This window comes from Sturnus vulgaris, chromosome 4, assembly GCF_052056855.1.
Source record: "Sturnus vulgaris isolate bStuVul1 chromosome 4, bStuVul1.hap1, whole genome shotgun sequence".
NCBI classification, from domain to species: Eukaryota; Metazoa; Chordata; class Aves; order Passeriformes; family Sturnidae; genus Sturnus; species Sturnus vulgaris.
Window position 1 is genome coordinate 63307292 of NC_142246.1, and position 16405 is coordinate 63323696.

The window sequence follows — 16405 nt, forward strand, 5'->3', positions numbered from 1 at the left end:
GAAATGAAGCTGCACTAATTTGCACTGAAACTTTGCTATATGTAGCTTGTCTTATTTTCCTGAAATCGAGCTCATCAGGCAAGGCAGTAGATGTATTTCATGCTGCTTTTTCATTCTGCAGAATGTATTAAAGTGCAATTAAATGCTCTTCAGATGAAGCTTTCTTACCTGGGCTTTTCCCCTGAGTGGAGATGGGAAAGGAGAAAAAAGGGAATACAACAGATGCTGCTCATGGTATTTTTGTGCTGCCAGATGATGCTCAGTGCTTCAGTGTCAAGTATATATATATATTTATATAAAACATGCAGGTATTGGAATAGGTATGCATTCGTTTGGTGAATATCTGTTATGGGTGGATGTGCTGTGGGAAAACTTATGCTGAGGATGGGTTCAAGATATTTTGGAAAGCAAACATTTCTCACTTGTTTCAATGGGATGTTGGTATCCTAAGGCTGTGTTAAAGGGAAAGAAACAACATTGATGAATTTATCTTATTTCCATGTGATATAATGGTAGATGCTTCAAAGATAAGTAGGTCATAAAAATATGCTCTCTTGGGTGTTTCTGCCAATGTCTTCATAACCCACAGTAAATTGGATAAGAGCTATTGTGTGTGCAAGTCCATTCAGGTGCAGAGAAACATTCTGACCTAAAATCTCAGAGCATATTTCTTAGTCTTTATTTCTGTTCACTGCACTTTCTAACTTGCCCACGTGGACCAGTGATTGTGTTTGTGTGATTCCCTTCCTTCCCCTGAGTTATGATTCTGTACTTTCAGGAACCCCTGTACGTAACTTACTGAAAACTGTCTCCCTGGAAGGACTGGAAAGAGAGTCAGGCTCAGGGTAATGTTTAGCTGTTAATTTTCATTGTGTGAATGAGACCTATTGTGTTCTTGTGCTCTGGAAAGCTGTTTCTATGTGAGTTAGTCCTGCCTAGCTCTCACTTTTTCCTTCCTTTTAAAGCTTCTTTTCATCTCTGTGTGCATATCAAAGGGAGCTGCTAAAATCTACAGCCAAGGTGTCATTTCCATCTCTGAATAAACAGCGTGTGCCATCCCAGGTTCCCCAAAGAGGCTGGGCTCAGAAATAAAACCAGCAGGGAGTACTGAGAGCTGTGTGCTGTGTCAGGACAAGGTCTGGCTGCAGGCTTGGGGCAGGGAGGAAGGAAGGATCACAAAACCACTCTGATAGGCATCTCTGGTTTTACAGTTTCCATGCTCTCTTGGCATCATCTTAGCCTCAGTTTCATCTTCCTGAGGCTTCTTATATAGGAACAGAGCGATATTCTGACACAGCTCAGCTCTGTTCATCTGCCCAAATATCTGTGTCACAAGAATTGCTTGCCTTTTGCACAGGCAGCTTTTCCCTTCTGAGTTCCCTTAATATACACAAGGTAAAGCACTGATATATGTAGATATAGGTATGAATAGATCAGTTCTTAGTGCTTGCCCAGGAACAGCAGAGGTGCCCCAGTTAGCAACAGCATGCTGCTACTGCTGTTAGACAGTTGAAATTCCTGGAAGGTTCTATTTTTAGTTCTTTCTGGTTATAAAAACATAGTCATCACAGGGGTGTCTAATGGCATTACTGGGAAAAGCAGAACTGTCTAATAGGAGCTTCAAGACCAAAGCATTTGAATGCCACAAGGCAGGGACTGGGCTTTGTGTGGAGTGAGGAAGAGGGGTGGAATGCTTGTTTGGAGTTGGCTTCAAGTAACACTCAAGTGGGCTTAAGCCTAGTCCTAGTTCATAAGTGCTCCCCTTGTAGCTCACAGGGCATCACTCAAATTCTGTCCTAATTTCCTTAAGTCCAAATATATTTGTACTGAGCTCCCCTACTCTGCAATATTTAAAAATGTGCATAAAACCATGTGAAAAATGCCCAGGGAAAAGCTGCCACTTCTCATCTAGTACCTTAAGCTCTTAAGCTATTGCTGGAAGGCATTGTTTTCCAGCTACAAGGTTTCCCAGGCTGCTAAAAACACAACATGTGCCAGATTTCACCTACACACATCTGTATACAGCCACTGAGCCCAAAACATAGCCTTGACCATTTGAAATAAACACCTTGTGCCTTTGCTGTGAGAAATACAGCACAGTGCCAGACCCAAAGTGCCTCTTGTCAAAGAAGAACACAGAGGAAATGAAGGCAGAAGTAGGGAATTCCAACAGAAAAAAAATTGTGCACCGGCTGCATCTTGCCTAACAGCTCCTGACCTTTCCTGCCCCTGTAGCAACAACCTTAGCTAGGTTTGCAGTAACGGTTTTTCACACACTGAACTACATTCTTATATCCTTGGTTTACTCATGGGGCTGAGTAGTTTGTTTGGTGCTCCAGTCACCTGCTGATAGATGAGTTATTCCTCTGGCAGATAGTCACCCCAGCCCTTCCTGGGGCGTAGGCATATAATTGGTGCTGCACCCCCAAAATGGGAAGCATTACCCTGACTAAGATAGCGTGACAGTCAGAAGTGTCACTGATGTTTCCTTTTTGTCAGGGACGTGGATGTGCTCATCAAAAACAGAGTTAATTTGGTCGAGTTCTTCTAGTTCCGGTGGAGAGTTACTTAATAGTGCAAAAATGCAGAGCAAGCAGGAACAGGAAGGGCCAGGCAGACTAGCACTTGAGCCACAGATTAATGCCCCAACTTTGGTGCATGCGGGAAGTGCTGCAGCTGGATAAAGTAAGAGATTCACAGCCTGTTCCAGCAGATAGCTGTTCTCAAAACAAACTTCCCAAGAAACATGGGTGCTTCTGTAGGCTGCTAGGGGGGGTAGGATGAACTGGTGTAGGTGAAAGGTGGTGTTAAATGTAGCTGTTTAAAAACTCTGCAAATGTTTCAGTAGTGTGCATAGAAACTTAGAAACATCCTTGCAGTCCAGGAAGCAAACTGTATTCTGGGCTGCATCAAAGGGAGAGTGGGCAGTAGGTCGAGGGAGGTGACTGTCCCCCTCTACTCCAGACTCCATTTGTGGTACTGCATCCAGCCCTGGGCTCCCCAAAACAAGAAGAATGTGGATGTGTTAGGAGGCCACAAAGGTGATCCGAGGGCTTTGATCCTTTGAAGAGAGGCTGAGAGAAAGGAGGTTGCTCAGCCTGGAGAAGAGAAGGCTCCAGGATGACGTTAGAGCAGCTTCCAGAACCTGGAGAGATGACAAGAGAGCTGGAGAAGGACTTTTTACAGGGGCATGAAGCGGCAGGACAAGAGAGGAATGGCCTTAAGCTGGTTTAGACTTGATGTTAGGAAGAAATTCTTTACTGTGAGGGTGGTGAGGCACTGGCACAAGTTGCCCAGAGAAGCTGTGGACCTCTCATCCCTGTAAGTATTCAAGGCCAGGCTGGATGGGGCTTTGAGCAGCCTGGTCTAGTGGGAGGAATCCCAGCCCATGCTGTAGGATTTGGAACAACCCAAGCCATTCCACGACACTAAGCCATGACATCTGCTCCATGGCTGCTGCTGGTTCTTCCTCGACAGCCCTCCCCAGCAATGCCAGCTGCTGCCAAAGTTGGAGTACAGACAGGGAGTACCTGGGGAGCAAACCCTGAGTATGCCTGAATCTTTTTTGTAGCAGTAATTCCAAGTTTCATGCCTCTGCAATTAGGACATGCTTGTTCCAACAGAGTGGACTGTTGCAAGAGCCAGGTCTCAGCCTGATGGGGCTGTGTGCTGCTGGGACTCGGTTTCCAGCAGTGGAGGCTGCAGAAGGGGTGCCAGGCTGACATCCCAGCCCTGGAGCGGCAGTGTTCAGCCTGTAGCCATTTTCCAGCCCTGGCTGTACACGGAAATGCTCAAGGCCGCTCGGGAAGGGCGGGATGCTGGAGGAGGCGGCTGCAAGCAAGGCTGCGAAGGTGTGAGCAGGAGAGGAGCCAGCTGGAAACACGGGTTCATCTTGCAATGCTTGAAGCGTTTGGGTAACGCCGGGTTTCGGCTATCTTGCCGCTGATTTGAAGCCCGAAGATGCTGTTGGGAGGAGGGTGAGGAAGGTGCTGCTCACGCCAGCTCCGTTCTTCCCGGCGGGGAGCGGAGCCCGCCCTCCCCGGGGTGGTGCCGGCGGCCAGCGGCGGGGACGGGAGCTGAGGATGCTGCTGCTGCTGCTGCCGCTGCCTTTCCTGCCTCTCCTGCCTCTCCTGCTGCTGCTGCCGGCTCTGGCCGAGGGGCAGCGGGCAGCGGAGCTGCGGCTGGGGCTCCGGGGCAGCCCCCGAGGGGAGGTGAACCCGGCTTTCCTCTCGCTCACCCTGGATGCCAGCCTCGCCCGCGACCCGCGCTATGTCGCCTTGCTCAGGTGAGTCGCCTCTCGCCCCACTGGGTCTTGGGGGTGACGGGCCATCCCTGCAAACGCTCTGCCGAGGGCAGGGAGTGCCCCCAGCCCTGGAATTGGGTCGGGCAGAGGCTGCTGGATCCCCTCCGCTTCGGGGTTCGCTGATTCCGTCCTGCCAGGGCAGAAGGCGGTGCCTTCCGCAGGTGCCAGCCGAGCCGGCCCCTGTGTGCCCGGGGAAGGGGCGGCTCGCCTGGGGGGATGCAGGGAAAGGTCAGCTCGGGAATACGCCTGGGAGAGGAGCTGCTTTGCCAGCAGAAAAAAAAAACGAGAAGGAAACGGAGGGAATTGTGGTTGTCTGCCCCTGAGAAATGGAGGTTTCAGAGCGTCCTTATTGCTCTCAGCAAGTACCGGAAAGGAGTTTGCAGTGAGGTGTGGGTCAGTCTCCTCCAGCTGACAAGTGACTGGTAGAGAGGAAACAGCCTCAAGTTGCACCAGGGGCGCTTTAAATTGGATATTATGAAAAATTTCTTCACTGCGAGGGTAGTCATGCACTGGAACAGGCTACACGGAGAAACAGATGGTAGGATCACTATCCATGGTCCAAAAAACGTGTGGATCTTCCAGTCCTGCTTTCTCACCACTTGCACGTTTTCCTCCACACTGACTGGTGAGAAAGGTGTCACCAGCTTTACTGGAAAGTGCTCGGGTCTCCAAAACCCAGCCTCAATTGCACACTTTTGGGTTTCAGCCTGAGGCCAGCCCTGCCACCAAGCGGAGCAGGAAGTATTTGGTGGCCTCTAATCTGCTGTTTGTCACCCCGGAGCAGATAGTGCCTGATATGCCCAGAGTCCTCCAATGCCTTGTGGTTTCCCCCAGAGAAGGCTGCTGTCCTTTCATCCTGCACTGGATGTGAGCAAGTTACAGAGTTATGTTCTTTTCTACACCTGCTTTGATAAAGTTAACACCTATCCCACCTGGGATGCCTAATGTCCCTAGGGTACAAATGCAATTGCTTTGGCTACTGCTGATGGAAGTTGGGGCTGATGATACAAAGTCACTTTTGTGCCCAGCTTCTCACAGGACATTTATGTTGGTGCTGCATAAACAAAATCAAAAAATCTAGGGCAGGAAGATGTTTAGGATGAAAAAACAGGACTCTTTTAAAGTTTTACTTTGCCCCCAGGATTTGGCTCCCTGCCCATGACCATGTTCTCCCCTTGTTATCCATTAGACCCTCCCCTGGCTCACTTGGCCATCCGTGTCCCTCTTGTACAATGCAGAGGGCTGGGATGCAGATCCCAGCGAGCCATCAGGAATTCCCTGAGGCTACTGGGTAGCCCCAGGTCACCTGTTGCAGCGTGCTCCTCAATGTGCTTGCCACGTTTACCTTCTGCACATTCTGCATAAATATAGTGGTTTTCTGTTTCTTGACATTCCCTCCTCAGCAATTCCAAACTGCGTGCCCTGGCAACAGCCCTGTCCCCAGGTTTCCTGAGGTTTGGTGGCACTGAGACAGATTTTCTAATCTTTGATCCCAACAAGGATTCAACTTCAGAAGAAAAAATCCTCTGGAAACTTCAGGCACAGCAAGGTAAAGTGGGCATCAGCGTGTTAGACTTGACACCATCCTGGGTTTTGGAGGGTCTTTGGCGCAGACTGGGGATGCTGCAAGGGCACAGCAGCAGCACTGGGGGCCCTCCACAGAGTCAGTATCATCCATGGAGAGAAGATCTGTGGACTTTCAGCATGGTTTGTGGGAAGAGCTGTGCCAGCTGTGGGAAAGTGAGAAAGGATGTAGGTGAGCTCGTATCCTCCCTAGCATTTTCTGAGACTCTCCCTTTGCTGCCCTCTGCTCCCTGCAGCAATCCTGGGAGCTCCCCCTCTGCCTGGGAGGTGGTCAAGTTCAGCTCAGAAGCTGTGGCTTCATTATGAAAATTAAGGAACAGATTGAAGAAATAACCCGAGGAGAATAGAGTGTTCAATCTCTCTCCCAAAGCCAGAGAGCTGGGCTGGGGATGCAGCCTTGCCCTCCTGCTGCTTTGACAGGGCAAGTGCAAACCTGCTGGGCCCCTGCCAACTGCTTGAGCTTGGTATTTTCTCTTTGAACTTAGAAAAAGTGCATAAACTCTTTAAGAGGTGCTTCAGATGAAAAAAATCCTGTATATTCCTGTGGCACATAGCACAATTGTGCAATCCTACATTACTGTACGGTCTGTGATGCTCAGTTTTGAAGTCAAGTGGTACTTTTCCCCTCACAGCACTTTGCTAAGCAGCCACTTCCTGTGACTCTGGCTCGTGCCTTCCTCTCTGCTTATGGCTTGTTCCTGGTTTGCATGCCAAGAAAAAACATGAGTTTTGAAGGAAAAGTGTCTCATGTCTCCTGCCAGTGAGCCAAGTGGGGAAGTCGCACTTTCCCTTGCACGAGATGGGCAGTGCAGGAAGCATTGCCCTGTTCCTGCCCCTAGGGAAGTCGATTGTGATCCCTGCTACTCCACTGCATGCCAGGTTGGCTCATCTGTTCCTCAAGCATGGCAGCCTATGCTTTGTCAGCTCACTGAAACAAAGGTTTGCTGGCTCTGGAGGTGAGTGGTTAATTCCTGTCTACCTTCTTCTGCCTTACAGAGGCTTGTGGCTCGAGGCCTGCATTTGCTGCTGTTGGGAAGGTGCTGCTGGCCCAATGGCCCAGCCAGGAGAAGTTGATTCTTGCCGAACAGAACAGGAAAAAGCACAAAAATACCACCATTACAAGTAAGACTTAAACAGGGGCATGCAATTCTCTGCCCTACAGTAAAAGGGTGTAGGCTGTTAGGGGCTGAAACCACTGAAAAAGAAATATTTCATCCACTTAAACAAAATACTCAGAGAACTCTTTTTCTGCTGTTTGCCCCCTCACATTTACTAGTATTCAGCTGCAGGGGTTGGGAGGTTCTCAAAGCTTGCAAGATGTTGGGTAGTGAGGCCTGACCTCTTCTATCTGGCTGGGAGACTTTGGCAGCATCAGGCTAAATAAATACAGGCAGTAAAAATTGTTGCTTGGCCAGAGCTCAACCAGCATGTTCTAATATTGAGATAAACACCACTCCTTTCTCCTCTGTGCAGAAAATACGCTGGATATTCTCTACAACTTTGCAAACTGCTCAGGGTTTCACCTGATCTTTGGACTCAATGCCTTGCTGCGGAAAGGTGGCTTGCAGTGGGACAGCTCAAATGCCCAGGCACTGCTGGACTACTGTGCTTCCCAGAGGTACAACATCTCCTGGGAGCTTGGAAATGGTAAGTGCTTGTTGGCCAGGCCAGCCATCAGCTAGGAAAGTACCACCAGAGAGCATGGGCTGGTAACTTTAGATGTTTTGGATGATGGCACATAAAGGCAAGGTAGTGTTTTATTAAGAGACGTTAAGGTCTTAATTTGCCGAGGGATTTTACAAGAAGACACAATGAATGAGCAAATTGAGATGATTTTGCTGCTCCTACCAGGGCTTTGAGATGAGGTGAACGATGTCCCCCAAGGTGCAGGATGTCACCTATGGCTGGGGCAGAGTGCTGGAGTGCATAAACTCTATCCTCCGAGCTTTTGGTGTCATGCTCACCTTCAAATATCACACCCACACCATGCCAGACCAGGTGAAGCCTTAGGGGATTGGTTCTTCCCATGTGGATGGAGCTGCCCTAATTTGTGCCCCAGAAACAGAGCAGGGTGTTGATGTTCATGTGTCTTCCCCAGAGCCCAACAGCTTCAGGAAGAAATCTGGCATCCACATTGACGGCTTCCAGCTGGGGCAAGATTTTATTCACCTTCGCCAGCTGCTGGATAACTATGCCCTCTACCAGCACGCCAAACTCTATGGCCCCGATGTTGGACAACCCCGAAAGCACACGCAGAGACTGCTGAGAAGGTAGGGGTGTGAGGTTCCAGCAGCACTCCCTGGCCTGGGGCAGATGTGGAGAATTGTGGCTTGTCTGCCCCTACATGCAGGAGGCATGAAGAGCCTTCAAGGCAGGGGTCAAACAATTTATTTTTTTCCCTTGAGTGACAACAACTGAAGTTTTACCTTCTTGCTTGAGTTCAAGGGCTGAGTACTCAGCCAGGTGAAACTCAGCTGCTGGCAGTGCATCAGTGGTCCACATATTTTTCCATTCAGCACTGGCTCTAGGGTTGTGCTAACAAGGGCTTTTGGCCACAGAAACACCCATGTGTTACACAAAGGTAATTTCATCATCTCAGCACCCTGCTGAGGCAATCAGGCTACCCAAAACCTGCTTAAAAGCCATGGCAAGCCTGGCCCCAAAACATTCACTGTCAGTACTGCCAGCTGCGGGGAGAGGGGAGGGCTGTGCATGGAGGGCCATGACCCATCACTGGCACTGCTAATCCCCTGCTCTCCACCATTCCCTCTGGCTGCAGCTTCCTGAAATCAGGAGGGAAGGTCATCGACTCTGTCACATGGCACCAGTAAGTACCACTTGGATACCACTGTCACTCTGATTACTGCCTCATTTTCTTGAAAAAATGTCAATTTGAACAGAATTATCAATCTCAATAGAAAAGAGGGGGGTGAAATGCCCCTTTCTACCATTTCTTAGGAGCCTCTCCACAAATTTCTCTGTTCAGAATAAGAGATGAACTGAGGAAGGATGTTACAGAAATGCTGAAGCTTCCAAAGGCTCTGCTTGGCACAGAGACCCAAAAGCAGTGGTGAGGGGTTGTCACATGAGCACAACAGCAGGGAATGCAACATGTGCAAGATGATAATTTTGTTTGCTCTATGTCTAGTTGATATAAAGGAAAAGCCCTGCAGGTCTGGCTGACCCTTGTCCATATGGAGAAGTGCCAGCAGCTTCTCCTGCTTCCTTGAGTCATTCCTCTGAGTCATTTCAGGCTCACCCTGAGATCCTGCATGCAGTGCAAACAGCACTGGCACCTGGCCCTTTGCTTCTGTGCAGTGACTTTGATTTGTAGGTTTAAAGTGCTCATGAAGGCAGTGGGGTAAACTGGCCCCAGGCCCATGAACTCCACATGTTTGAAAGTCATTTCCATGTGAAGGCAGTTTTCTTTCCAGAGTCAAAAGAAGCAGTCAGACAACAGTGAGAAAAGATGCACACACTTATTTTCTATAGATATGTGTACACACATCAATTATTTATGTATTTTGAGCTTCTAGAAAGGCATGTCTTTTCTCCTTCCTGGGCAGTTCTTTACTAATTTAGGATTATCAGGTTTTAGCTTCCTCTTGCGGCTGGAAGGCTTCAGCTACTTTTGGTAGGACTGAGTGATAGCAGGATGAAATGCATAAACCACAGGGATCCCAATTTATTTGGACAAACCAGACTTAAAAGCTCTTCTGCTCATGGTGGAGGGTAACCTTCATGCCATAGGGATGCCCATATTCCAGCTCCCTCCAAGTGGACAAAATATTCCAGCAGATGGACAGATGCTGTGATCTGATATTTTTACTATATAACTTGATAGAGTAAAGCAAGGAATCACAAAGGAGTGTCAGACTCCTAAACAAGAGAAGGTTTACAGAAACTGGCTCTTGATGATGTTTTACTTATGCTAAATGAGTAGATGCTAACAAACCTATTACTTCTGCTGGTGGAAATTTCTGTGATATCCTGCCTCCATCGAGGTAATTTTATCTAAAATACAAGTGTCGGACCTATATATTTGGAAAACAAAAAGCACTGGACAGAAAAATCATGCTGTGGATAAATACACCAATCAACTGAATACTTTCAGTGATGTTTCATACCACTGGTGGTATTTTTCACTAATTTTGTCTATGTTTTTTTCCCCCATTTTCAGTTACTATGTGAATGGACGGAGTGCAACAAGGGGGGATTTCTTGAGCCCTGAAGTGCTGGATACCTTTGCCACAGCCATTTATGAAGTCCTGGAGGTACCTTGCCGTGTTCAATCATTCCCATGTTCAGTTTCCAGGGGGTTAGCAGATAAAGCAAAATAAAGCACCATTTCTTACTAGGAATAAACAGGGATACTCAAAGCTTGAGTTCTGCTGGCATTGTATACTAAAAAAAATTAAAATTAATGATACTAACAATAAATGAGCTCCAACAGTTTGCCATGCAGCACACATGGTGCCATGTGTATCACACACCCACAACATTCTCATTTATTGATAAATTAATTACTTGAGGATGATATTTTTGGTTATCACATCCCTCTGGTGCATTTTTTTTTTTGTATTTTGAGATGCTGAGAACGTTTTAACTTAGAATATAGCACTACCGAATATAGCACTACTCAGCACAAGAAGAATTATGGAACGTGGATTTTAGTGATGTTTGCCCTGTTTTACATGGGTAGTAAGTTGGGTTTTTTTGGTTTTTTTTTTGGGGGGGGGGGGGTGGTATGAATCAGCTTCTGGTCCTTTTGATCCAAATTTCTGTGACATCCCATCTCAGGGTGTTATCCCTAAATATAAACATCCTAAATAAGCCTTTGGCTAAAGCACAAGATTTTGTTTATTTCAGTAGCCAAAAAATTAATTGTTACCTCTTTCTCTTCTTCCCTAATGCCACACTGGCCAGATTGTTGAACGGACTGTGCCAGACAAGAAGGTGTGGCTGGGAGAGACGAGCTCTGCCTATGGAGGAGGAGCTCCCAGATTGTCTAACACTTACGTTGCTGGCTTTATGTGAGTACTGTGTCCCAGGTGCGGGGAAATTACATATTTTGCCAGCTGAATGGGGCTGCCCCACAGGAGGAACGTGGCTTCCTCAGACTTCCTGGGGAGTGTGGGCAGGTTTTTTCCATCCTATAAGACATGATGACTTTTTATCAGTGCCTGGCGGGCCAGTAAGTCAAAGTCTGATAATGACAGGCAACCTTGTTGCTGGTGTGATGACTTCTCTCAGCCTTCAGACCCTTGGCCAGTTCAGGAGAATCTGCTACCACTCCTTATTTCCACCACCTTCAAACAGGGGAATGGAGCAACTCTTCCCATCAACTTGGACTTCAAGAAGTGGTCTGAAAATATTTTTAATGTAATTAATGCAAGACTTGAAATTAGTTGTGTGCTTTAAAGCAAGTCAGCATCACACACTAATTTTTGCTTTCCTGCTTCCCGAGCCGATTGGAGAGGGGCAACACGGTACAGTTGAGGTCAGCCCTTTCATCTGTGTGACATTTGCCTCATTTTTTGGCAGGTGGTTGGACAAACTCGGGCTTTCAGCCAGGCAGGGGATTGATGTGGTGATGAGACAGGTTTTCTTCGGGGCAGGGACCTACCACCTGGTGGATGCCAACTTTGAGCCTTTGCCGGTATGTAAATAACGCCCCCGAATGCTCCTTTGCACAGACAACACTGGGTGTGGAGGGACAAGTCAGCTTTTATAACAACACCTTTTTTTGCTTGGATGGTCAGAGGTGTCCTTTCACCTAAAGCTATCTCATTTCCCACTATGGGTTAATGTATCACTACATATATATGTGTGCACACAAGATATTTACTCCAGGGGTGCAGCCAGTCTTCAGCACAGCAGAAACTGATTTGTGGGACATGATGCTCTGGTTTGTACACAGGAGCTCCTGGAGCTCACAAAGCTTTTCTGGATGGCCTCTTTTGGTTTGGCTACTCCTCAGCTGAGTGATGAGTAGTTTATTAGCAGAAGTGAAAAGAGATATTAAAATCAATTATATTCCATGTGAAAGCCAGACCAACATGAAGTCAAGACTCAAGCATTATAGGTCGTGAGCATATTCATCTTACAGTGGTGGCTGAAGGATAATTAAATTGAAATACACATTTAGTATAGTTTGATTTATTAGGGTTTATTAGAATTTATTTTTCTGTGATGAAACTTCATTATATGAACTATATATTGTTCTTGCACGTACAGCACATTTCTTTGTACTACTAGGACTTAGCTTGGGGTGAGAGGACAGCATCTTCCTTTTTAGCTTTCCTCTCATTTTTCTGCTTCCAAATTGTGGTTTTCATCGGTGGTCATAGAGCAAGCCTGAAAGAAAAGCCAGCATACACGGATTTTCCATCCTACTTGCTCAGCTGTCTCCTATGCCAGAGGCTGCATCATCAGGCTTTTGGCTTTGGGCTCTTCATTCCCTCATTTAAAACAGATTTAATTTGGACTGAAACTGTGTGCCTTGTTCCTCACCTACAGGCAGTACAGGTGCTAACCAAGCCAATAATGCTTCAGAGGCAGGTAAATCCCAACTCAAGTGCATCAGCTGTAGCTAGCACAGAAATGAGGAAGCACAGCAGTGTCAGAAGGCTGCTCTTCCTTGCAGAGGGATTGAGCGTGGAGGCTGATAGCAAAAGTAATTTCCTGGGCTTGTGGTGAGTCAGAAGAGAAATACAACAGTCTTCCTCCTAAGAAAACCTCAAAGACAAACAGATGAACTGGGAGAAGCTCTCTGAAAGCCTGGAAAGAGCTGGGAAAAATGAGTCTGCACTGGCATCGTCCTGCTCTGAGGCACTACCCTGTGGTGTCAGAGGATTCACATTGACTTGGGTTTAGAAATTGATCCTGATACCTGTTCAAGAGTACAATGTTAATTAAAGGGATTGAAGTTTAAGGGCTTCTTCCTGGTGTTGTACTTGTGCCTTACGTACAAGCTTTCCTGCAGGAAGGGCAGCTCACACCCCTGCATTCTGTACCCTGCAGAAGGGTATTTCCAATATGCAAAAAATCTCTCCTAGACAGAGCTCTGAGAGTTGAGTATGAAGGGGAAAATGATTCTAAGGTATCTTTTAAACACAGCTGCTCAAGACAGGGCTTCTCTTTCAGCTATGCTGTTTGTGTGAATTTAAGTAGATGTGGTAAAAAGCATGGTAAAGCAAAAAGCTATAGGGGAAAACCCCTTGAAATGAGCTTCAAAATGAAGGTTAGATGAAGCACTGTGTGGAGCACCTGGCATGTATACAAATGTGTTTTTGTGCCTCCCAGGACTACTGGCTCTCACTGCTCTACAAGAAGCTGGTGGGTACCAAGGTGCTGCAGGTGGGCCTGGCAGGAGCCGACAAGAGGAAGCTCCGTGTTTACCTCCACTGCACCAACAGCCTCAAGTAAGCCTCCAAAGGGTGAAATATCCCAGAAACTGAGCCTGCAAATGCCGTTTGGGACAATGCAAGGTCATACATCATTCTGATCCCCACCATCACCTTCTCTTGCCTTGCAGCCCAAAATACAGAGAAGGGGATGTGACACTGTTTGCCTTAAACCTCTACAACGTTACCCAACATTTGCAGCTACCAGATTACCTGTTGAGCAAGCACGTGGATCAGTACCTCTTACTGCCACATGGCAAGGAGAATATTCTTTCCAGGTAAGCTTCAATTCCTCCAGTTCCTGTGTAAAGGCTGTGAGTAGGTTAAGATGGTCTTTAAAACCTCACCTTATTCAATTTGCAAGGGGAAAGAAGAGGTTACCATTCAGTCATCCGAGTTTTGTTCAGTAAGATCTGACTTGTGTTAAATTAGGTCTCCTAAACTCAGGCTGCTGAAAGCTTGCTAAGTTATAAGGACATTTACTTGATGTTAATTTGGAAGTTTATCTTAGCAAGCTTCAGTGTTCTGGACCAGCTGCTAAAGTCTTGTTGGTTTTGATTTTTTTTGCACAAGCATAGGTATATTGCTTTCCCAAGTGCTGGCTCCTGATTTACAGCAAGTTGTTCAGGCTTTGTATATTGGTGAGGTCCTTTTGTTTTCATTGTTAATGCATCCACAGGGAAAAGATCTGCTCCGTGGGCCTAAAAGAATATTAATATATTCAGGAGCAAAACCAATTAAAATGTGTACTTCTCAAAGCCTATTTAGCTGTTGACCTCACTGGAAGAGAAAGAAAGGTACTTTTTAATGTGCTTGTGCTGCCACTCGGAAGGAGTCCTTGCAGTGGGAGTGCTGCAGATATCTGTGTGCATGTGTGTACATACACATTCCAGGGAAGTTTAGCTTGGCTTTGGGCTCAGTTAATGTTTATACTCAGGCCCAGAGCAGTTTGTGCTTGATAGCAAACACAGCACAGCTGCCCTAACAGTCTCTCTGTCCCTCTCCAGGTCTATTGAGCTGAATGGCCGTGTGCTACGGATGCTGGATGATGAAACACTGCCAGAGCTTATGGAAAAGCCCCTTGGCCCTGGCAGCCTACTTGGCCTTCCAGCTTTCTCCTATGGCTTTTATGTTATCAAAAACGCCAAAGCTATTGCTTGCATTTAAGTGGTGAACACACACTCTCAGGATAAATGTAAAACATTTGGCTAGTAGGGAATTCTAATCCTAGAAATTCACATTTCTACCACGGGATTTAATTCTGGTAAGGCATGCAAATGTTGCAGCACTAGTATAGCTGTGAGCTGGGGAAGACATAAGGCCCCACTGGGTAACTGGTACCTGAAAGATCCCAGGTAGAACAAGACCAGGCTGGTTTTGCACTTGATCCAGCCTGTCACTGTGCTTGAGCATGGAACCCTTCTCCACACCACACAGGGAGCTTCTCAGACTGCTTGGGGCTCTGCCAGCCCAGGCACTGCAACCTCCCCTCTCCCTCTCTTTTCTGCAAGTGCAGCTCCTAAAGCAGTTTCTTCAAAAGCTTGCCTTCAGAAAGGATGAACAGAGTTTTTGTTTGAGCTGTACAGCTGTGACTTTGCACCACATGGGGAAGCCTGAGAGGAGGTTGTGGATGCTGAGGGTATTTTGGTGTGGAAAGTGTGGACACGTAAAGCAAACCAAGGTCAAGGTGCTTGCAGGAGCAAAGGCCTTGCAGAGAAATTAGATCCTTTATCAGATTTGGGGACATACATTTTTCTCAAGCTAGGAGTGCTCAGTCACAAGATGGAGCTGTGGCTCTGTGCTTTCCAAAGGCGAGTTGTTGAGGCAGGAAATGCGGGCTGTTCCTGTAGGGTGGTCTGCCTCTGCCATCACACACTTCTTCCCTGCAAGGAAAGGAGAGGAGCCCACCAGGCCCTGGCAATAGCCCTCGGTGCTCAGGAGGCTGCACAGTGAGCACTCGTGACTCCTCAACCTGCACCACCCTGCAGGCAGCTCAGGCAGCTCAGGAAAGGACTTCCCGGAACCTATGCACAGATAAAGCTTTCTTTACACTCCCTAATGCACTCAGTCCTCTTCTGTCCTGGGGGAAATGAGATAGGAAAGAGGCTGAGGAAACCACTCACCCCTCGGCCACCAGAGGGACATCAGTGGCCTCAGAGCATCCTGGGGACAGAACTGTCAGCCAGGCTGACATCCTTCCTACTAAGAGCACTGATTTTGAACTGAAATCTATGTTGGTGGTGGTTTTTCTCCCCAGCTGTGCTTTCTCCATGCACACCCTGTTGCAGTCGGCTGTGCCAGCAATAGCTCCCTGTGGCACACAGACTGCTGGTCCCCAGGGCAACAAAAAGCCTCAGACAGTAGCTGTGGCATCCTGCATATATTTATTTGCATCTACTTTTCTTGAAAGTATCTAACCCACATCACTCTCAATGCCTTATGATATATTTATGAGCACAGCAGGAAAGAACAACCCCACACTAATATACTTCCCTTTCTAAGCTTTAAAAAGATGCTACCAGCTACATGGGGTAGGGCAGGGAACCCTTTTTTATGAGAGGATTTTCAAAACTGAGGTACTTTTGTAGCTATGATGAAAACCTGCACAATAAAAAGGTTATACTTGAGTTCAGTGTTTCAAAGGAGTGTGTGCATTCTGTGAAAGGTTATGTATCAGAAGATAACACAGATCAGAAATTAAGAAGGCTGAGCTTGTTTGCATTGTCCAAGTTCCATAAGAGAAGTAAAAAAAGTGTAAGATGGAAAGTCCTTCATACAGTCAACATAAAGTTAATAATATATTATTATTATTAAAATGTAAGTTATAACTAAAATATCAAAGTTATTATTTGCCTGGTAGCTTCTTTTTGGAACTTTTCTAAAAATTTGTTTATTCCAATGCTTGTGAGTTTTGTATTTGAAGATTTTAATTAAAGTGATTTATACTAACTTTTGACAGTCTTTATTTTTTTTAAAGACTCCTTTTTGACATGCTGATACCAGGACACTCCCTACTTTTCTTTTGGTCGCTTTTTTTTTGTTATCAAAAAGGAGTACCCAAGTACACAAAAATGGAAGAGATCCTGGTCAGGTTGGTGTGTTTCAATGGTGT

The 16405-nt window shown here is 46.7% G+C and overlaps 1 protein-coding gene across 1 annotated transcript; it reads left to right on the top strand.

Annotated features, from left to right (window-relative positions):
• The first annotated feature begins 3435 nt into the window (after nucleotides 1–3435).
• Nucleotides 3436–15907, top strand: HPSE (heparanase). Its single transcript, XM_088164425.1, has 13 exons — nucleotides 3436–3548; nucleotides 3908–4285; nucleotides 5707–5852; nucleotides 6884–7009; nucleotides 7361–7534; nucleotides 7986–8157; nucleotides 8667–8714; nucleotides 10068–10161; nucleotides 10814–10920; nucleotides 11432–11546; nucleotides 13193–13311; nucleotides 13425–13571; nucleotides 14301–15907. The coding sequence occupies exons 1-13, from the start codon at nucleotides 3436–3438 to the stop codon at nucleotides 14458–14460; spliced, it is 1899 nt and encodes a 632-aa protein (XP_088020551.1). The 3' UTR covers nucleotides 14461–15907.
• Nucleotides 15908–16405: the final 498 nt, after the last annotated feature.

Excerpts from the sequence above, each read along its gene's own strand:
- HPSE (XM_088164425.1), top strand. The coding sequence starts at position 3,436 with ATGACATCTGCTCCATGGCTGCTGCTGGTTCTTCCTCGACAGCCCTCC. Across the intron at positions 7,535-7,985 it reads CTCCTGGGAGCTTGGAAATG|AGCCCAACAGCTTCAGGAAG; the intron begins GTAAGTGCTTGT and ends TGTCTTCCCCAG. Across the intron at positions 8,158-8,666 it reads ACGCAGAGACTGCTGAGAAG|CTTCCTGAAATCAGGAGGGA; the intron begins GTAGGGGTGTGA and ends CTCTGGCTGCAG.